Source organism: Podarcis erhardii (assembly GCF_964252035.2).
Source record: "Podarcis erhardii genome assembly, chromosome: 9".
Classification (NCBI taxonomy): domain Eukaryota; kingdom Metazoa; phylum Chordata; class Lepidosauria; order Squamata; family Lacertidae; genus Podarcis; species Podarcis erhardii.
Window position 1 is genome coordinate 29,945,970 of NC_138512.1, and position 22,859 is coordinate 29,968,828.

The 22,859-nt window shown below is 41.3% G+C and overlaps 1 protein-coding gene and 1 long non-coding RNA gene across 34 annotated transcripts in view; one reads left to right on the top strand and one right to left on the bottom strand.

The window, feature by feature from the left end:
* LOC309349491 overlaps positions 1-22,859 on the top strand; it is a 75,928-nt gene that overhangs the window by 11,049 nt on the left and 42,020 nt on the right. For all 4 annotated transcript variants that reach the window (XR_014159960.1, XR_014159961.1, XR_014159962.1 and 1 more), the window contains exon 3: positions 1,031-1,134. This is a non-coding gene — a long non-coding RNA (uncharacterized lncRNA). The remainder of the gene's footprint in view (positions 1-1,030; positions 1,135-22,859) is intronic.
* The window catches only part of TENM3 (teneurin transmembrane protein 3), a 1,299,256-nt gene continuing 1,295,480 nt past the window's right edge, over positions 19,084-22,859 (bottom strand). For all 30 annotated transcript variants that reach the window (XM_081875189.1, XM_081875187.1, XM_081875177.1 and 27 more), the window contains one exon: positions 19,084-22,091. In XM_081875189.1, coding sequence (XP_081731315.1) covers positions 21,336-22,091 — 756 coding nt within the window. In that variant the 3' untranslated portion in view covers positions 19,084-21,335. The remainder of the gene's footprint in view (positions 22,092-22,859) is intronic.

The window sequence follows — 22,859 nt, forward strand, 5'->3', positions numbered from 1 at the left end:
AACAGTACCTCAGGTTAAGAACTTTGCTTCAGGATGAGGACAGAAATTGCATGGTGGCGCAGTGGCAGCAGGAGGCCCCATTAGCTAAAGTGGTACCTCAGGTTAAGAACGGACCTTCAGAACGAATTAAGTTCTTAACCAGAGGTACCACTGTACATTTGCCACAATGTACAGCTAGTAGGCTGTATTCAATGTGGCTTACAGGGGTCTGACTTGCCTAATCATCAATTCTTCAATGACAAATCTGATGTGTGTGTCCCAGAATATGGAAAGGGGCACAATATAGCCATTGGTATGAGAATTAAGGACATAGGGGGGAAGGAAATAGCCTCTGTGGCACTCTCAGGGAAAGGGAGATGCGCAGGGTGAGATGCAGAAGGTTAGTGTCCCAAGTCCAGTGTTACCATGATGTAGACATTTTTGTAGATCTGGGAAATGCCATTCTTCTTGAAAATTAGCTGAAATGTTAGCCTATGTGCAGAGTGCAGGATTCACTTGTCTGCAAGCAGCAAATCATAATAAAATATTATTGTGTTAAGTGTGGAACAGTGTTGTAGGTCACATCCCAGGCGTGGTCAAGATAATCTATTGCTAAATGTTTTGTATGTAAGTTTCTGTATCTAATCTTGGCATAAAATGTGGCAGAACAGCCTCAGAAATGTGGAGGAGGCTGCACAATTCTGTGACCCCTTTCCCAATTGGTTCCATTTGCCATTATTTCTGCTGGTAACTTCTTTCACTCTTCAAATATGAGTCTACTCTGTACCATGTTGCTACAATCCATGGATAGTAAATTCTGAATAAGGATGTTGAGGACTGTGTGGAATAATAAATGGCATCTAAAGAAATTGCACCAAGTATCTTGTAAATGTACTCCGTTTATAATATGATACTGTGCAAGTGGTTTGTGTGAACTCTCTTTTTCAGCACTGTTTGAATGACCTGCTATGTTAGAAAGTAAGTGATAACCTCTTGAGCCATTTTTATTATTGACCAATATTATTTTTGATTGTTTATTTCATCTACATAGGAGCAAATTGATCTATACAATCTTCAAATGGTTAAATGAGCATACACCGTACCTTTGATGAAAGCGAATTGTGCAGCATGCCAGCTTGACAACATAATGAACAGGTAAGAAACCTGTTTGCATTATATATTTAGAATATTATCATTGTTAGCAGACATCACTTGTGAATAAATCATCTCCAATGATGAAACATATTTTGTAAGGTATTCCTGAGCACCTACTTGTTCACTTTAAAGTAGCCTCTGTGTGGCCTTTTCTCCTAGGTTGCCACTTTTCTAAATAGGCAAAGAATGCATCTATTTAACAACTCTGTAATAGATAGAAACCACCAGATGACTTCTCTGCATCATGGAGATACAGTGATGGGAAGAGGTTTACCTGTTGAGACCCACCTGTCATACAGCTGTTAAAGGCATGGGAAAGCCCGTGTCAGTTAAAAAGATAAGGAATGGTGCCAGTAGTTTTAAATTCATTGAACAAAGCATCACAGCTTCCCTCAAGATTGTGGGGGCATCCTGTTCACTGAGCACACAGTGTTTTGCACCTTGACATATGCAGTCCTTCAACCACATAGCTCATTTGCTGCTATTGTAATTGTTATGTGAATAATATTTGTGTCATAATATTACAGGTTACTCCCCTGCATACCTGCAGTTTGGTGTGTTTTTAATAAAAAGAATATTTGGAATGGATTCTTGTGCAAAGAATTAGAGAAGAGGAGTAGGGTTTATGCCCATAGCAATGTCTCACTAACCTATGAACCTGTATTTTTAAAAAATTAAAGAAATAGGAACATACATTTATTTGCTTCAAAAATACACTGCCCTAACAAGGTCCCCAAAGTGGTTTACATAACTAAAACTAAAACATTAGAACCAAAATGGAACAGTTAAAATAACCTTCAGTCATATATTTAAAGGCACATGGACTGCTTTCACTGCCTGTCTAAATGCCATCAGGGGTGAGGCTAGTCTCATAATGGCTCTCAGACTTTTGCTTTCAAAAAGGAATTTACAGGATTTTTGCACAGAGGATAAATATTGGCTGAGGCATATGTGGACTGATCTACTAGACATGACATGTGTAACTAGTGTGTATATTTTAGGCCTGCTTGATTTTTATACTATATATATATACACGACTGACCTCAGTACTAAACATAGGTAGATCAAATTCTGTAACCTGACTTTAAATAATGAATTCATGTTTCCTATAAAAGTGATCTTACTATACCTGACCCCTGTAGGTCTTATTGGGAGATGATAAAAAAGAAGACGAGTCTGTCATGAGTTTCAGCAGCTTTTTCTCCATGTACAGTTTCCCTATTCTGATTCTGCTTGTTGTGGAAGCTGAATAACGAAATGTAATTAAACTAATCCACATAACAGAGCAGTGTCTCCTTAGGTTTGAATAAAGAGGTTGTAAAAAGGCAGCTTTAGCCTCAAGTGTTCCTGCTCTTGCCTGTAGACCACAGGCGTTTTTCAGACTTTGCCCTCCCCACCAATCTGTGTAGGACAGAAGAACAACTGTTGCGCACTAAGCTTTTCCATCTGAATGAAAAGGTCTCTCTGCCACTGATGTTCGTTTTGTATTGTTTTAAAATTTATCTTCAGTTATTTTTTGTATTATTTTAAAAAATTATTTGCAGCTGTTTTTATTTTATGTCATGGTTTAGATCAGGGCTGAGAACCCTTTCGCCCTCTAGATGCTACCGGAGTACAACTCCCATCTTGCCTAGCCATTGGCTATTCTGGTTGGGGCTGATGGAAACTGGAATTCAACAACATCTGGAAGGCGAAAGTTTGCCCAGCCCTGCTTTAGATGTAGGTCCCTTCATGGGATGTGAAGCTCTAGAGAGAAGGAAAATAAGTCCAAAAGGAATGCATGAAACCACGAGAGAGAGAGAGAGAGAATGAATTAATTAATATACTTTCCCCTCCCATCCCCGGGAAAGCAATGCACAATGTGGAACATTCAAGGACTATTTGTGTTAAACTGTATTGATTGCTTTGTGAGTAAAAATACAGTTGACGCCAGCACCCCCCTCCTTTCCTCTGCCGCACTGGATCACTCCTCCTTGGAGTGTTCCCATGACAGTCATGGTTTGTGTTTTTATTAGTTCGATTTACTCAATAAATAAATGGAAAAAATAAAACAACATGATTATCAGGGAGTGAATAGCTACAACATTTGCAGACTCCAGCAATAAGCAACCTTTAGCTTAAGTGACCACTTAAATGTAACACTGATGATATTTCCAGGACAATTTTGCCTGACCTTTGCTTAGACCTTTCTCTGCTGTAAACATTGGGTCACAAAAAAATTGCTTGTCCTTGTTCTGCTGTATATAAGCTGCCCTAGAATACTCGGCTCCTTATAGGGATGTTGATACACTTAGCAATCTTTGCTTTATGTTTATATAGTAAAACCTATTTGTAGAGCCATAGTGTGACCTGCTGCTCTCCCATGGATGGTTAACTCAATAATCTAGGTGTCTGCAATTTCACACTTAATTTTAGTTTTGACATGTGGCATATAACTCAGCACTCTTGGAGCAGAGGCCCTTCAAAACCCATGTTTGGCTGAATTTGTTAGCTATGAAAGAGTGATCCGGAAATGGAGTTTGTCATGTCTGCTCACAAACAACAATACTTTCCTAAAGTATTGCACATACAGTGATACCTTGGTTTGCAACGGTTTTGGATTACAACCATGTCAAACCCTAAAGTGTGTGTCCCTTTTTTTTGGATTACAACCCATTTATTTATTTTTTTGGATTACAACCCATTTTTTTTGGAGGCCCCATTGGCAAAAGTGTACCTTGGGTTACAACCTGTTTTGATTTACAACCGGACCTCTGGAACGGATTATGGTTGTAAACCAAGGCATCACTGTAGTACATAGTCTAGAATCACTCTTGTTGTGAGGATTCTTGTAAAATCCAGAAACTGCAGCAGCATGTCCATGCAGAAGGTCTTAGGTTCAATCCCTGGCTTTTCTGGGTAAACCCTGCCTGAAATCTTAGAGTGCTGCTGGCCAATCAGTGCAGCGTAAATACTAAGTTTGAGAGACCAATGGCCTGACTTGGTGTAAGGCAGCTTCCTATGTTCCATGTGTGAGATGGGCTTCTACTTGACTCTAGTTCTCATCTTTGGATCATGCAGTTCTAAACTCCTACTCTGTGACTCTAAGATAAGGTACTAGATCCATGTATAAGATGAAAAGTAGGAAAGTGGAATGGAGAAGCTCCCAATTGGAGGGACATCCAGCAGTTGGTTACCGTATTTTTTGCTCTATAAGACTCACTTTTTCCCTCCTAAAAAGTAAGGGGAAATGTGTGTGCGTCTTATGGAGTGAATGCAGGCTGCGCAGCTATCCCAGAAGCCAGAACAGCAAGGGATTGTTGCTTTCACTGCGCAGCGATCCCTCTTGCTGTTCTGGCTTCTGAGATTCAGAATATTTTTTTCTTGTTTTCCTCCTCCAAAATCTAGGTGCGTCTTGTGGTCTGGTGCGTCTTATAGAGAGGAAAATATGGTAGTTGCCCTGTCCTCCTGCAAAGGAGGAATAAACAAACCTGTATCCTAACTGGTACTACAGCTGTGACTATGGGGACCAGCCAGTCAGATTGTTTGGCAATGAACAGGAGTAGAGAGTGTGCTACTGGGATTGCCTCAGTGTACCACTAATACCTCTATCCAAACTGCAGCTTGGATGGTGTGTACCTTTTTGGAATTTGCATGTGCTGAAGCCCCCGGGGTCTGAGGGCTGCCTGAGTTCACCAAGTCTTTGAAATATATCTCCTAACAATGTGCCCCAGGACGATGCTTATGTAGTCTCCCCATTCTTCAGTTCTGCAAATCCGTCAGTGGCCAGGGGAGGGAGCACTAAGTGTCTGCTGGTTCAGGGTAGCAGAGTGGTGGACAGACCATGCACTCTACTGCAGATAAAGCTCTGTGCTTGCATCACTAATTTGACAGAGTACCTTTTGGTGCAGGCCTCCCTCAGGTCAAAGCCCTCTTGCCTCTGTTCTAGACAGGGCCAAAGAGCCTATTAAAACTCAATGAAATAACTAATAAAAGGACAGAGCCAGGGTGACTAATTGGATTTACTGCACTTAGTTCAATTGCATTTTGTGTTTTAAATCCGAAGCTATTAAAAAATCCCTTAAACTTTCATCATTCTGCCTATCAGCTTGCTGGAAAAAGAAAAAGAAATCCTTCCTTTGAGTTTTCTGCACGCTCCTAATCAGAATGTGCCATGTGAGATGCACCCAGTTGCGTTTGAGCAGCATGCTAAAGCTGCACTTTAATCAGTGGTTGATGCTGTTTTCCCCTTTGAAGATCAGCTTTTTCTCCCACTCTGGAGGAGTCAACACAAATCAGAAACTTCACACAGGCAGTTTGTGGCAGGAATCGAACAACCACAGCCTGGAAAGGAGACTTAAGAGGCAGGCCTCAGTCCGAATGCCATTTGCCAAAAAGGGCGTGTGTGGAATACTCAAGCTTCAGATGCTCTTGCTTCTGGATGCAAAATGTTGTTTTCAAGTGTCGCAGAGCTGTGATGATGGCCGATTTATTTAACAATTTTTGTGCCACTTCATCACAGCTGCCTCTAAGCAGTGCACAGGGGACCCCAATACAATAAGACTAAAAACAAGTTAAACATATAAAATAAGAATTCAAATTAAAAAGTATGCTGAAATAAAAAGTCTTCAGTGACTTCAAGATAGAGGGAGCCTCTCTGACCTCAACTGGTTGGAAGTTCCACAGAATTGGACCCACAAAACTGAACACACTGCTCCTTGTGGATACGATTCATGGATATGAACCAGGAGGGAAACGCTAACAGTGACTTCCCTGAAGACCTCAGTAATTAGGCATTAAGAGATCAAGGAGTCCCTGAGATTTCCTGGACCCTAGGTCTTTGTAACATAATACAAGAACTTTAAACCTGGCCCAGCAGTATATGGGCAGCCAGTGCAAGCTTTTGGCCACTAGAGTGATGGTCTGTCTCCATCAACATTCTAGCTGTGGTGTTTTGCACCAGCTGGAACCTTGGACCAGGCTCAGGGGTAGCCCTGCATAGGTCATGTTGCAATAATTGAGCCTTGAGGTTACCATTCCATGAATCCCTGTGGCCAGACTATCCCTATACAAGAATGGCTATGACTGGAGTACAAGTCATAGCTAATAGAAGTCATGGAGGCTGTCTGACCTTCGAATGACAAAGATGGATCCTCTTATTTCAGAAGTAACCCAATCCAGAACAGGCAAACAGATAATTTCCTGGACGTGGGGCCCACTAGCCCACAGTGCCTCCATCTTCCCAAGGTTTATCGGCTCTCATCCTCTGCACCTCATCTCTGCACCCGGACATCTGTCCAGATCTTAATACTGATGTTATGGAGAAATAGAGCTGTATCATCAGTGTATTTTTGACACTTTGCCCCAGTACTCTGAATGACCACATCCAATGGCTTCATATAGATAGTGACAAGATTTTACCCTGTGGTGCACCACAGCGCAAAGACCACAGGGCTGAAACAGTCTCCCAATGTTGTCCTTTGAACACAACTCTGTAGGCAGCGGCAGAACCATGGTAGAATATTGTTCCTGTCCCATAGAGCAGTTCATGAGGCTGCTATGATCAATAGTATCAAGAGCCACTGAATTATGGTAAAATCATGGTTGCAGAATGCCTTCTGGACCTTAAAGTTCTGAAATTCAAGAAAACAAATCACTGGCTAGGTTTTCTGTACTTTTAAGGGGAGAAAAACTTACCAGGCCTTCATTTCCTACTTTTGCCTGGTCACTTGCCTGTGTTTGATGTGGCATGAAATCAGCCTGTCTGCTGCCAGAAGTCCAAGCTTCATTAGAAAGTGGTGTTGCTAGACGAGAAAAGCTGGGAGTGAGACAGCAGTGGGCAATTTCAGACTCTTTAAGTGTCCCTATTTTCCAGGGATGTCCTTGATTTAGAGAAGCTGTCCCAGTTTCTGATTTGATCTCAGAATGTCCTGCTTTTCCTTAGGACATCCCTATTTTCATTGGGGAAATGTTGGAGAGTATGGTAAGATGTCCCTGTTTTCATTGGAGAAATGTTGGAGGGTATGGAGTTATCTGACCCCTGAGCCATCTGAAGGCAATCCTGTATAGGGAAGTGGTTTTTTTAATGTCTCATGTTTTATTATCTTTTTATATATGTTGGAAGCTGCCCAGAGTAGCTGGGGGCAACCCAGTAAGATGTGTGGGGTATAAATAGTAAAATTATCATTATGGAATGGGACGTCCCTGTTTTAATTGGAGAAATGTTGGAGGGTATGTAATTTTCATCAAATCATCCTCAAAGCACTTGATTTTTTTAGGCAAGGGAACCTGGGGCTTGTGAGGTGGATGCACTGGCTTATAAATTAAATTTTGCACTGTAGGAGCCCTGCCCTCTTATGCATCTGGGCATCCTGACTAGGTGTGATCTCCAGAGATTTAAAAAAGTTTCAAAAACAGTTTTTTTGGGGGGTGGGGTTAGATTGAGGAGTTTGTGCTGGAGGGGAGCATACATGTATGGTTTCCCAATGGGGCAAAGAGTGGCTTGGGTGACATAATTTAGTTCAGGAAAACAATAGGAGAGAAAGGGTTATACTTGTCCCCCACATGCCTCTTCCCTTTAGCTGCTTTTCACTTAAAAACAAAAATCACCACACAGGAAATCCTGATTGCAGATCTCCCACATCACATCCAGTTGTGTCCTAAAGCTCATAGCCAAAGGTGAAAGATTCCCACTTCTTTGTTTTTACAGAAACAAAACAAAAATCATCAAGAAGGATATACAGGAGTGCGCAAGAGAAAGAAATCTGAAATGTTAGTTTGAACTCTAGTTTAGACACCAGGAAGCATTTCAGTGGAAAGACTTCCACTCTATTGCTTACTCACGGTGCTATGACTGCTCATTCTGGTGGTTTCAGTGCACAGTTATGATTGTGTGTTACGACTGGGTTGTGCACTTCAGGCTTGCTAGTCTGCCTTAACTGCAGCCTGTCAGCAAGGAATTTCCTTCTGTTGCTCAGCGGCTGTCACTGCTGGAGTGTTTACTTTAACCTATTTTGCTTGGTTTTGATGGTGAAAGAGCACAGGCTCCTGATAATCATTTTGAGCTCCTTCACTGTGAAAGCTAATTCAGACATCATGCCAGGTATCACAGGCAACACCTGTTTTACCTTGTGGTATTTTCTTCCTTCCTGATAATAGTCACACCTTTTCTTTTCTTTTTTACCTTGTGAGCATCTTTAGCTCTAGGTGGGACTTAGATAACTTGCAGGAACACGTGAGCTATTTCCTTCTAATTTTCCTTTCTGTGTAACACTTCCTAGGAATTAAAGGGTTAAATCAGATTTCAGCAACCTTTTTCAGCCGTCCCTCAAACCATGTGGTGGGCTGGATTATATTTCTTTTGGAGGGGGGGGGGAATGAACAAATTCATATGCCCCACAAATAACCCCGAGATGCATTTTAAATAAGAGCACACATTCTACCCATGTAAAAACACCAGGCAGGCCCCACAAATAACCCAGAGATGTATTTTAAATAAAAGGACACATTCTACTCATGTAAAAACACGCTGATTCCAGAACTGATTTCAGTCCGTTGGCTGGATTGAGAAGGCAATTGGGCCGCATCCAGCCCACGGGCCTTAGGTTGCCTACCCCTGGGTTAAATGAAGGGCTGGGAAGTGCATAGGTCTGGGATAGGTCTGCAGCAGTAGAGAGTAAAGTCAGCAGGTTGTCGGGTCAGATGCTGCTATCAGTGTGCTCAGTCTGGGCAGATTTCCTACCTACCCCAAATGTGCCCCAAAAGGTGGCCTCTCTTTGAGTGTGCTTTGAAAGAGTTCAACCACTGTGTTTCCTCCTGGCAAAATCAGAATAATGTTTCCAGTCCTGAATAGGATGCTGTTTTTCTTCAGGCAACTTTCTGGCTTGTCCTGAAAAAAAATCAAAATGATTGGTTACAGCAGTTCACTTCCAGAGCAGTAAGAAGTTCTAGAGATGCAGCATTACCCAGGTTGCATTTCTTTTGGTGGAAAGAACACTGGAGACTTAAAATACTGCTTTATTTACAAGCAACATTCACACTCCAGTGAGGCAGGAGATCTGCTGTGCCGTATCAAGTCAATAGAGAGAGAGAGACTCTTCCCTCCCTTGATAACTCCTTCCTTTCTGTGTCTGTTTCAGATGTGTCTCAGATTGTTGTTTCTTCACACATATATGCCTCCTCTTAGCTGAGTAAAGGAGAACCCCCTTTCCTCAAGGTTTTATGGCTCTCATCTTTAAAACAATCAAACAATGTCTTTAGACTCTCAAGAGGACCATTTCATAACCTACTGATTAACTTACCAACCAGCTAACCAATCTGGGCAATTGCTAATCTGCCTAACAAAGGAATGTCTGTCAGCTGTAACAAATGCTTAGTAGGGCCCCAGGTTGTGACCAATGGGTGGTATTCAACTAAGAGTCCTACGTTATTTATGTTCTTACATTTATGTCACAGTTCATGCCGGGAACCCAAGGCAGTGTGTGTGGTGCATGTCAGATAATGTTCAAGCCACCCCCCACCTCTCTGATGGGTGACTTCCCTTTGCTCAGAGTCTCAAGTATTGGAAAAGAGCAGGCCTGCTACTCTCTTGAGCCTTCAGACCATACTCTGGGTTCAAGGTCAGTATATTTTTGGGTCTGCCAACTTTAGTGTGGACTCACAAGCTTTTCCTGTTGTTCAACAAAGGGATGAGGTTGCTTTGTAACAGATATCTGATTGAGGTTTTTGAGAATAAGCTTGGAGAAGTGTTGATTTAGGCTGCAATCCTCGATCCATGTAACTTAGTGGGAGTTTTTTCCCCTGCATGGGTGTGTCCGTGATTAAATTAATTATTAAAATTGGGTTTTATTTGTACCATGCTGGTCCCAGATTGTAGTATATGTTTGATTTATCTACCTGGTACAAATGTTTCCTGGAGAAGATACGCTAGAACAGCTATGTAAGTCCAGACTTGCACATATTGATTAGTAATTATCCAGAGATGCATAATAAAGTCAAGTGGGACAACTTGAATTTAATTACGTGGCACCAAGCAGGTTTGCCTAAATGAGCAGTGCACAGTAGAGAGGGTGGCTTTTGATTGTTTAATAAAACAAATTAAGAAACCTCAGAGCAGCTTATTCTTTGTATTGCTGATTTTTTTTTGTTTGGCTAACCAGCAGGTAGGGGGCAGGTTTGTGTGTGTATGTGTGTGCTGTTTTGGTTTTATATCAGGTAGCAGGTATTTTAACACTATCCCTGTTGCTAATTATTGCTTCAGTAAACAACAGCTGTTCAGATGCAGCTCAGCTTCTTTATCTGCTTTTAAAAAGATTTGACAGTGCTCAAACTGTAGATGGGTATTGCTGAAAGGGAAGAAAATGTTATAATCATTTCACTCCCCTACTGCTAGCGAGTTTTATGGGCCTTGTTATGGCAGGCATATTAATTGCTGGTGAGCTGACGTGAAGCAAATTAAACAGCTTTAGTGCTGTGCGTGTTTGCACACTTGGTTGGAAGCAGCTTAGCAGCCGTCTTCTAAAAAGGTTGGTATGTTTAGACTTTAAATTGTTTCCCATGTTAAGATGTTGAAATGCCATAAAAAAATAAAGCCTACAACACAATAGTGGTAATATGCTGTTAGCGATATTTCAAGGCAGCAGAAGTCAAAGGCAAAACGTTGGTTTCTGGAGTGTTGTCCTAGTTCCACGAAACTGTGAGTTGAGTCACCCCAGCTGTTTGGTGTTCAGTTGCCAGGGGTCATCCAAGTAGGCATAGCTATCAGATAATGTTCAAGCCACCCCCACCCACCCTCCCTAGGGATGATTTTCCTTTGCTCAGAGTCTCCAGTATTGGAAGAGGCAAGGCAGGCAGAGCAGGCCTGCTGCTTGTTGCTCACCTGGGTGAGTTTGGTGAGCTGACTTAGCAGCACCTTCCATTCCTCCCAGAGCTACACTTTCATCTGTTCTTTTCTGAGTTCCTCCGGCCTCTTCGCTGCCTGGTGGGCTGCGTGCAGAACAGCTGAATAGGAGCCGGGGCTGTAGTTCACGAAGCAGTCAGAGGTGTTGGCGCTGGGGCCTGCCACACTCAGCTGACCATAAAACAATTATTGGCAGCAAGCTCCATTTTGATCTGCCAGGCGAGAGGAACCTTGTTTGACAAAGCTTCTGCTTGAGGTGAAAAGAAATCTTAAGGGAGTGATTTTTTTGTTTTGTTGTTGTTGCGAGGCCCAGGCATCAGTGAGCTGAAGCATGAAGCCGCAGTAATAGCCTTTATTTGTGAAACTCTGTGGGCAGTGCTAAGCTGTTAAAATGCAGGATAATTAGAATTCTTCAAACAATAGCAAAAGAAATGCAGACTCTGCTTAAATGGCACAAGGCATACTCTGCCCCCTTCCCCCAACCACTTTCTGAGTCTCTCCCAAACTTTTATCCTCCACTAGGGGGTGCTAGCGTCACATTTGTGGTAGAGCAAATGGGGAAGAACTGATGACTGGTTACCTATAAGGCCTTTTTATGGGTCTAAGCCCCATTTATGATTTTAGCAGGGGACATATTAACTGTGTAGCAATTTGCACGACCTACAGGGAGCACATGCAGCTTAACTGATGTTTAAAAGACAGGCTCCTTTTAAAGGTTTGCCTGTCCCTCCTTATTCAGGTTGTTGACATCCCAACAAATTATTCAGGTTGAAAATCCCAATCCTTTTTTCAGGAGTACCGCAAGTGCTTAGTATCTTTGATCAAAGCAAGTTGCACTGGTTGCTCTCTTGTAGAGATGTGAACTGCAGGCTGCTCCCCAACCAGTTTGAGACTTTTCCCATTCATGCTCTCTGTTTACAAGGGAGAGAGGTGGGAGAATTGCCAAAAAGAATTTGCATTTTCAGGAAGCCTGCTGCTCCTGAAACAGTTCTTCCTTTGAGCTGGAATTTTGGTTTTCAAGGACCCTTTAAAATCAACGTCTCTGAAGTCCTGTAATCAAAATCCAGAGGAAATTGCTTTTTTATTTTTTTATAAAGCTCTCTACTTATAAAAGTGCATTTGTAATGGACTTACAAATTCTTATATTACTTCTGGGCTCATAAACTGTGCTTAAATGACAGAAATGAAGAATGAATGGCCTTGGCTAAAGTGGGAGGTGGTGGAGCTGTTTTTGACTGCCAGCTTGTAATTTTAAGTTATGGATCGACCAGAAAAAGTGCAGAATGTTGCTTCTGTATCTTTCTTAAAACAGATACACTGACTGGTACCCTAATAATAAACAAACTTATTGGGAAGCAATAAATTCAGGGGAATTTACTTCCAAATATAAGGGTGTTTAGGATTGCAGCTTTTGCAGGAGCTGATCGTAGCATTGAGCTGAGGTACCTTCACCCCCCCAATAAAATATTTGAGGGGTCTGCCCCTCCCCCAAAGTTGATGGACATTGCCATTCAAATGGTGTGTGCCATGTCATGTGACTGATTGTGCGGGATGGGGCTTACCTGACCCCCCATATTTTATTCAAGTTGGTACCCCTGATGGCTGTAGAGATCCACAGTTCTTGCACTACACAGAGTCTGTTTGCACTCTGGCCTTTGTGAAATCTGGACCAAACTAGATGTGATGCTGGCAGATCTGTGTGCAAAAAGAGTTTTTGCCACTGAATCGTTCAAGTGACAGGTTGGGAGGCAATTTAAATGTGTATCACTTGGGGCAGGAGAAAGGAGTTGGAACTGTCTGCTCTGCCTATGCTTTCCCTTGGGAGTCTACTTTTTACTAGCTACTCCTTCCCTGTTAATATACACCCATCAGAAGACACATGGCTTTAAAATAGTTTCAGCTGGAAAAGCAGTAGTGGGGAAGGGCTCATCAGTAGAGGAAAGCACTGTGTTGGGTGGATGGGCGGGAATAATTGAAGATGGGTGACAAGGTATCTCAAGAGCTTCTGGACCTACTAGGAGCCCCCTTGAAATTACTCCTGGGTGTCTGTCTCAACACAAGTGAGCCATTTGTATGGACCGGCTTATGTTGTCTTTCCCATAACACCATCAGAGATTTTCTGGAGGTGTAGCATGGAAAACATCCTGATTCTCATGGCAAGAACTCCACATGAATGCCCGGAAGGGGCCATTTAAAGCGATCTCTCCATGATAGCTATTCCACGTGCACAACATGAGTTTGCCCTGTCCTGTGAAGATTATTTGAACCGTCATACAGAATGCGATAATCTTTTAGCTATAAAATGCAACAGACAGATTCTGTCTCTGCTGTAGAATTTTCTGCAGTGGCTTTAAAACAAACAACCCAGGGGAAGGCTCCCATTTTCTATTAAACCTGATAGGTTTTAGCGTAATTCCTGTGAAAAACCTATTGCTTTCATTGCCTTCTAAATTGTATGGGTACAATTTCAATGAGGGATAGAAACAACACATTCCCAGGGGGTCAAGTGTGAGTTTTCTGTTCCTAAGTGTCTCAGATTAATTAGATCCTGTAATTTCATCCCCTGGAACAATTTGCCGGTGCTAGTTAGAGGACGTATCCAGTAATAACGTTAAGGTAAAGGGTCCCAGTATTTGAATGAGTTTTGCTTCCTCAAAACTTGAGCTTTATTTTAGGAAAACCTGAAAGTTGCTGACATATGGCTGCCCTAAGCTACAAGGGAACAATGAGTCACTTCAAACATTGTTCCATGCCAGCAAAATTAGGTAAAACAATTAAAGTTGATTTGGCACTCCTACGCCCCCCCCCCCCGACTTTTTGTGATAGGGAAAGTGATGAGGAAATTTACTGAGAAGCGTGGGTTAACACTTGCTTGGTGCACATTTGCATAACCTCTCCAGGAACAAATCAGGATAAATGCTCAACAAACAGGTTATTTGGAAGTGACCTAGGAGCCACAGGCAAGCAAGCCAACTTCCCCCTCTGTAGTAGCCTCAATCATAGCTTTATAATATTTTACCCTATCTTGGTCCCGAACGTATTAAGTTTGTTTTGTAGAAGCCATGGACTCTAAAATGCACCATTAGGTAATTGGTTAATTCTGAATCTATTTTTCCTCTTATGGAGGACCCCAGGAATTCCTATTCCTCCATGACATAATTTGAAGTCAAGTTATTTAATAGAAAAGTTTACTCAAAGTTATTAGTAACATGAAGAGACCCTCATGCAAAAGTGGTGGTGGGAGAGCGACTGAGCACTAGAAAGATGTTAGATACTGGCCTAAAAATGTTGGGGTCTTCCTAAAAAAGATCAACTTTTGGGGTCTGCTGGTTTTTACCTTTTGAAATATGCACATTTAAATTGGGGTTGCCATATCTCATTCCCTTCATTGGATGGGGCATGAGTGGTGATACCTGCCTGTTTGGTAGCAGCACCCCTATTCACGACATTTATTTATAGGAACAATTTCCATATTACCTTAACTACAGTAGTCCCTAAGTGGTTTATTAGGTTATAATACAAATAGGTCAAAACTACCTATAAAATAAAACTTCAGTTAAAAGGCCTGCTTGAATGGGAAAAGTTTTCCAGTAGGTAGTGGAAGTCCTATAGAAAGGAGGCCTATCTGACCTCAACTGGAAGAGGGACTTCCATAAAATTGTAACCTCAGACTAAACACATGCCCCCTGGTGGATGTGAGCCATACATCCAAGCCATGGGGGATCACTAACCTTGAAGCTGGCCCGGTAGCATAGCAGCAGCCCCCAGGGCATACTCCTGAGCGTTGGAGTTATGTGCTTTCCATTCTACATTTTGTAATTTAACAATAACTTTAAATCTCTATAAAATATATTCCTGTTTATACTTGCAAAAATGCAAATGCCACTACATCTACAGTTATGCAAATCTTCAGCACTTATTTTTCTCCTTCTCAGTAGTTTGAAACATTTGGCACTAAAGCACTTGTAAAGTCAACAATGAAGGCCATCTTGAAAATCATAGCCTGCCTTCCCTACTACCAATGCCAAGATTTCACTAGTCTTCCATTCTTGAGCAATATAGAGTACAAAAGAGGCTTGCTTTTTTTTTAAAAAAATGTTTCCTTCTGTTGGCTAGACTTTTACATTTACAAGTGATGTTTATTTGTCAGGGTGCCAGTACATCAAACCTCCAGACAAAAGTTTGTGGGTTCTGATCAAATTTCTAGAACTTAAAAGCCAAAATAACTTTTAACACACTTTAGGGACTTGTTAAAACACTGGTGGTCCATGCAGTTCACAAACCATAGAGTCTATGCCATTGCTTCAGAGACCAAATACAGTTAATACTGTTCATTATTGTTGATTCCAAACTCAGAGCAGGACACCCTAGGTGCAATGTAACTTGTCAAATGAAAGGGCTGGGTACATATGGCTGCAATCTAAAAAAGAGATTGAGGGGCCAATCTACGCATTTTGTCAAACATACGCTTGTTTGCAACTGGCCATCTTCTTATTTAGTATGAATACCTGCAGTGGGTCTGGCTCTGGATCATAGTCATAGTCAATTTATTTTCTTTCCATCTCTTAAAGTTGTTTTCCTTAAAGGGTTTTCAGTGTTAAGAAGGGTACATATGATCTCTCTGTTTTCAATTCATCGAGTCCTTTCTACAGGTCAGTTATGTTTGGTGTGAGACACAGCTGTCACAGACATTGTGAAGTGGGGGGGGGGGAGAAATAAGGGGGTAGTGATTTTCCATTCTTTGGCTTAGTGTATGTGCAGAGTTTTTGTGCCAGTGTTGTGAGGATAAGTTCTTTATTTATCTGTCTGTTTTTGTTGGCAGTGCAAGAGATTGGAGAGCCCAGAGTATGGTTGGTTGCATTTAGCTGATTGCAGTAAGTTTTGTTTGTGTGTATGAAGGGGGTGTGGGTTGTTGGGTTAAATTAGTCCTATTGATTTGTATGCTGTCAAGGGGTTTATTGGGCTGTGTATAAAGGCAAGCCATAGTCTATTTATTTATATACCACATTTCCCACAAATACATTTGTGCTCAACGTGTTTCATAGGATGTAAAAAATTCACAATAATAATACAAAATCATAATAGAACCACAGCATGGCATTAAAAAAAACCCTGTGTCATTTTCCTGATGAAAATCATGCCCAGAACTACTTGCCCTTGAAAATGCTATTGGCTGCAATAGTATTTGTAATTATTTTTTTAAAAATATTGTTTTCTTTTGCACAAATAGGTGAGATTGCTTTTTTGTACCCCCCTCTTAGTGGAGAGGTCTGTTACCCAGGTATTTATAACAGATATCTGATTGAGGTCTGGGATGATGGGAGTTACAGTCCAACAGGTAGAGAGCCACATATTCCCCACTGCAGACCTAAATGGATGTAGGCAAGGTTTGACAAGTGTTGCAGTGATGGGCATGCTTGCTTCACCGTTTACGAAGCACACAGTTCACCCTACCTCCAAGATACAGCTTCTCAGTACAGTGGTACATAAATGTGAGTTTTAATCTGGGTTTCTGGTAGAGCATCTATAACTTTTTGCCATCTTATGTAATCTAGTCTGGCTCTGGATTCATTCAGCACACCCCAGTCTGGTCATATGACCCAGCCCCCCACCCCACAAGTGGTCCACTGCTGAGGCAGACCAACCATTAACAGAAAGTGTTGTTTGGGCTACGATGCTTAATGTTTCCTTCAGTAAAATCAGTGTAGTATATCCTCAGATAGTAAACTCTCATGACTCGTATTTGAGACAAAATGTTGTTGCTGTCCTGAAGCTGGACTTGGCTCCAAGCTAGGATTTCCCCCTTTTATATCAGTAGTTTATTAGAGTTCTGGCAGTATTATAATATGGCAATAATTATAGATTGGCTTAACACAGCTGTTATAAGGATACGTTACAATGTGAAGCACTTTGAACATTCTTAAGTGTTATACACGTGTGAAGTATTGTAGTACTGTTGTTGCTGCATTTAGTCATTACTCTATAAAAACGCTAATAATGCTTTCAGGATGACATTATTTCCCTTTGTAAAATGGAAGATCTGTTTCTCTCATCTGTGTGAAAATACCAAGTCTGTAATCAGCATTTTTTTTTTAAAAAAAAGGTGACATAGAATAACCAATTTGGGATGGATGAGCATGTTTGTCAAGCTACAGTTGTCACTACAAAGCAAATGTGATGAAGTCTGCCTATTCTACCTAACATAAAAACATGCAGAGTGTTTTGAAGGCAGCACTTTTCAGCAAATGGTGTGAATTTGGATTGAAGGCTCTTCAGGCCTTGAATGACTTATCAGTGTCAAACTGGTTATATATAATCAGCTGCTTTAATTAAGTGCTGTGTTTTTTAATATGAAAGGGAATAAGCCTTCATTTTTCATTTTCTCTTAGCTTTATGATGCTTAACAATGTGAGGTGTAGTTAATGCTTCTGTAAAGTAGGCCGCTAGAGAGATCCCATGGAGTAATTTGCCTTGCTGAGCTAGTAGTCTGGGCCACTGGGCAGAGGGGGCAGGAAACAACTCCCAACTGGGCAGCAAATGAATCAATACTAGCAGTACTGGATCACTTTGCATCTACAAGTAGGAACAGAAAAGCAATAACACAGTTATAATGTCTGACACACATAGTTAAGAAAACAAATCTAAACGCAGACACATTGGCTTGGCTTTTATTGGAAAGCCTAGATGCAATCTATAGTCATCAAGGTGTGGAAAAATTCAGGACACATATAAAGTTCAGAAGGCAAATTAAAAGAACAATACAAATCAGACAAAATTTACATTTCAAAATAGCATGAAAGCATTTTGCCTAAAATACTCTGAATCTCCTTATTTTTTGTAGGGTATTTATTTTAATACAATTTTCCATTTCTTTTAAATTTTCTTGTTTACAAATCCCCCAAAGTCTCTGTCTCATGTAGGAGCATGTCCATCTCAGAATGACTGTTTTTCTCTTTAGTGTATAGCTAGAGAAAAGGCTGCTGGTTGGGCCTTTATCTTAGTTTGGGGGCTACCCGTGCCTAAACCAGGGAGAAGGAACAAGGGCACAGGAAGTAGAAGCTTTAATTCTATTCTGACATGTAACACATTGAATATGTTTGCAGTTTTCCAAGTCAATAACATTCCACTACATTTTTTGAGCATGAACCTAATTCCACAGATAGAGCTGACAAACCTCTGAAACAATGCTGTTAAATCCGAGTTAACAGAACTGCAATCCCCATACGTTTCCCAGATTAAAAATAATATGTGAAATAATGGCACTGAGCTGTGGGTTTCATGAATCATAGTTGCTAAATTTGGGCTCTTTGAAGGTTGAAAAATAAAAACAAACTTAACTGTTAATTTGCACTTTAATAAAATAACAGCTTTTATTCTAAATGTCAGCAGTTCTGTAGCTTCTACCAAAGGGGTACATGAATAGCAACAGCACTGAGAGTGTGGATTCAGTAACTTGCTTGACCTACTCACAGCCTGTTTGACAAGACTCCTACTGTGCAGTTGAGAGCACACATAATACTATAGATCTCGGTGCAGGAAGCAGTTAGGAAACTATTTTTATTTCACCCCTTCAGGTATTTAAGACACATTCACCTGCCATTTGTTGCCATTCTGCATACTGAGTACAGCACAATTAACCTTTCTCCTCCCCCCCCCCACCCAAAAAACCCAAACAAACCCCACAATATTTTAGTCATTTTGTGGCTGAAAACAGCACTCAGGAACAAGGGATCTTATCCGGAAATACTGAGGAATGTGGGAAGGAGTAGCCCTGAAAATAAGATGCCCCTCTTTGTCTTTCCCTGCCCACTTACAAATGATGCAACCTCCCCACACTGCATTTTTAATCAGGCATGGTTCAGTCCAGTTACAAGTGCTGAGCTTTTTGGAACTGGTGTAGTTATAAAATTTGATGAAGGGGCGGCATATGAGCAGAGGCCAGAAACCAAGGAACACTTTAATGCAGATTCTCTAGCACAGGAAGGCTTAGTGGGAAGTACATGCGTGAATGTTATTTTTTAATGTTATCTCTGCAAGTCTGAGGGGTAGTTTTTTTTAAAAAAAACAACAACAAACAACCAGCACACTGGAAGCTGAGAGTCTCAGAATTTTGGAAGAGCGAATGAATTCTGTGCTACTGAAATAGAATGCATATTGTGAGATTACTTGACCTAGATTCCTCTGAAAGCAGTCTCAGGCATACTAAGAGCCACTGTCTCCCAGTGATTTGATTTTGTTATACAGTGAGGTGCTGGGCTTCAAACCTGCCAGAGAGCTCTACCATTTGGTATGAGACTTCTATCCTCCTACCCTCAATCTAAGATCAGGGACAGCAGACTGTGTTGAGAGATGCACTTGGAACATATTCATATCGGAAGCATTCCCCTTGATTGTTACTTCAGATGTTCCAGAGCACATGCCCAGTATTGAAACCTGCCTCAAAAGGGCCTGTGTTAACCTCTGTTGTTTGCATGTCTTGAGTCCAACCATATTAGCTTGGACTGTCCTTTTGAGCAGGTCGTGCCAAACTGTAGTGCTATTTTTTCCTAGAAAAAGAGGTTCTGGAACTCACCATGAACGCCTCCGTTGTTCTAATGGCAATGCCATTCATCTGAGAGGTGCCGGAACCGAGTTCCTGTGAGGTTCTAGCTGAAAAAAGCCCTGCCAAACTGTATGGTAGCTTTATGATGTGGATTAGGCACTAAGTTAATACTCTCACCTTCCTTTTTCTTGCAATTCGTGTGTGTGTGTGTGTGTGTGTGTGTGTGTGTGTGTGTGTGTGTGACTCTTTATGGTGGACAAGAGGTTTAAAGGCTAGGGTATTAGTTTAACGTGCTTTTCCACCTACCCATGTTGTTCTGAGTTTTTCCAGTGAAACACTGAAAACCTTTCTTTCAGAAGACATAGGCAGAAAGCCTGTCGTTGTGGCAGTGAGCACTGCGCCAACTTTCCATTCATGTACATTTGCAGAGCACCTGAGGCTGCAATCCTAAACTCGCTCACTAGAAAATGAGCCCCATTGAACACAATGAGACTAAACTCTCTGTGTCAACATGGGTAGGATTGCTCCTTTCACCACATAACACAGCTTTACATCCCACATTTTAAAAATACACAACAGAGCCGCAAAATGAATAAATACACCTTTAGGGCTGGAAGAGGACAAGGCAAGCCCAGCCTACAAAAGTTTTCTACTGTCATACATAAATCTTATTGAGTTGCTCTCCCTCTTAGCAGCGAGTGGCGAGGGCCAAGCAGGGCACAGGAAGCGGGGCGGAGTGGCTGCCCCACACCAACCTTTCCCACAAGCAATTGAAAGAGAAAAATGCACTGTTTTTAAAGCTAATACAAAAATATTAACACTTCTGTCCATTAGATACACTGTTATATCTCTACAATATAACTCTTTATACTGTACAGCTATAACATAACAAAAGGTGCAATTCCTTTAAAAAAATTCACACACTGCACATTTTTATCATTTTATTTTAAGTATAAACCTTTTTTAAACACTTTACATAAATTAACTCCTCTGAGACTAATATTTGATGTACAGTAAATTGTAATTCATATAAAAATCCATAAACAACTTGTCTCACATAATTTACAAAAAAAATCAAGGTTTCCTTTGCTGCTCTGTGACAAGGATTCTACTTGCCATTCCCCCACCCCACCCAAGGCAAACCACGTTATCATTGTAAAATCCATTATTAAATTCCCATTGTAGCATAAATTGCTTGTGCCAATGTCCTTTTAGAAAGAAGCACAGTTTAAAGCCATTGGGGTGTCCATAAACAAGAGTTTTTGCCCCACATTTTAAAATGAACAAAGATATATACCACATCCTATGCAGAGAGAGGAAGAGAGCGAGAGAGAGAGGAGGAGAGAGAGACTAGTTTCTTGTAAGCAAAGGTCAACAATTTAGTAATATTTGGAAACACTGTATGGATCTGTTTCTTAGTTAAAAGACAGTGCCTCAAAAGAATAGGCAGCTTGTTGCAAACCCTTTAGGTCTTCCTTGTAATACTTTCAGTCCAACTCGAGTGCAGCGATATGCATATGTAAACATATTCTTTAAAGCAGATCACCTTTAAGGTCATTCAGAGTAGGGAAAAACAACTCCCAGTTTTTCTTTTTAGCAATATCATTCTTCTGGAAGGCTCTCTCTTTCTTGTAGAGTCTTATTGGGATTGTGCTACAGAAAAATCTGAGCAAAGGTGTACATTTAGGCTCAAGTAGTAATGCAGCAAAACAATTTGGTCTCCCTCTCAGAAGACACTGGTACAGGGTCAGTCTCTTTGGCAGCCCAGGCTCAACCAGTGTGTTACCTCTTTCCAATCTCACTTTGCCTAAGGAACTGTATATTGTTAGCGCTGTCTGCTAATTCGGGGTATTGCTCCACGGAGAGTACATAGTACCCATCATATCCTTGGACTTTTCCAGCACTCAACAGTTGCCTCTTTTCCCCTTCTGTCCATAACCTGGCACCTTCCTCTCCATCTCTCACTCTTTGTTGTTCTCTGGCCCAGGCATTGGAAAGAGCCCTTTGCCTAGCCTGCTCTAATATCCGTGCCTTCTCTTCATCAAGTGTCATGCCGTAGCGCACATGAAGAGCCAGTGCACCATACTGCATTTCAACATCGGCAAACCTACGAGTCCTGCCGTTCACTACAGTGGTAGACTGGGAAACGGTGACGTTGATACCATTTTCTAGGGCCTTCCGTCCGCTAGTCAGTCTCAGCGTGCCCAGGTCACTCTCTGGCGAGGTGGTCTTGATGAAATAGTGTGTGTCCTTTCCTTCAATGGTGAAATGCAGGTTTTCCAGGTAGTATGCATTGTTCAGAACAGCTGCCACTTTGATACAATCCTCGTTTGCAATGTTAAGCACATTAGTCTGCACTTTGCCTTGATTGACAGCCAGCATAACCCCTTTCCCAATCAAAGACTTCACAGTTGCGAACCACAACCACGATTTCTCGCCGCCGGGTCTGCGCTTGCTGATCTGGACTTCTGCCATCTTTCCTAGGGACAGGAAAGCCTTTGCTTGCCTTACCACTTGTTGTTGCACTCCAGAAATTGGCTGAAAACAAGAACAGACAGAAGTTTTACAAACCATCTGTAGCCTCTAGATTCCAACAGTCATGCATTTATTGGCACAATGCCTGGAGCTGACAATAGGATATGCCACAACCGACACTGCCAAAGAGTTAATTGAATCCACATACTGAATTCCACTGTTACAAGTGCTATTTTGTTTGATACTGTTTGATGTTTTTCTCATTTTTGTCTGTCTCTTTTAGAATCCAAAAAAAGAGTCTCTAGCACTGAATCACTCCAAAGAAATTTAAAAGGTGGTACATAAAGGATTATTATGCTTAATACTTGGCATTTGCACAAGTATATCGTATGTTAATTAATCCATCATGAAACTAGTTGTACAAAGCTGTAGCATAAACATTTTCCAGATGGGGAAATGGAGGCAGTGAGGCTAACTAGCTTGCAAAAGGCTACAGAGGCAAATTAATGTTAGGCAAGGGTTAAAATGAAAAAACCTTATTTACATCTAGCTAAGCTCACAGTGCAGCTCTTACCTTACAGACAAAAAACATTGTTTGAAAGGATTACTGCACTTGTTATTGATCTAAACATTTCTAGCCATTTCCCTCCGAATCATTCCTATTGCAGAAAGGTTGAAAGACCTAAGATCATGGTCATGAGTTTCCTCGCACATTACATCACTTGCGTAATAATTGCAGTGTTATATTCTCCTATTATCCAACATGGAAACATAAGCTAGGTGGTGATAGGCTTCTTGTCATTTACCTTGAACATTTAATGCTTCTCATAA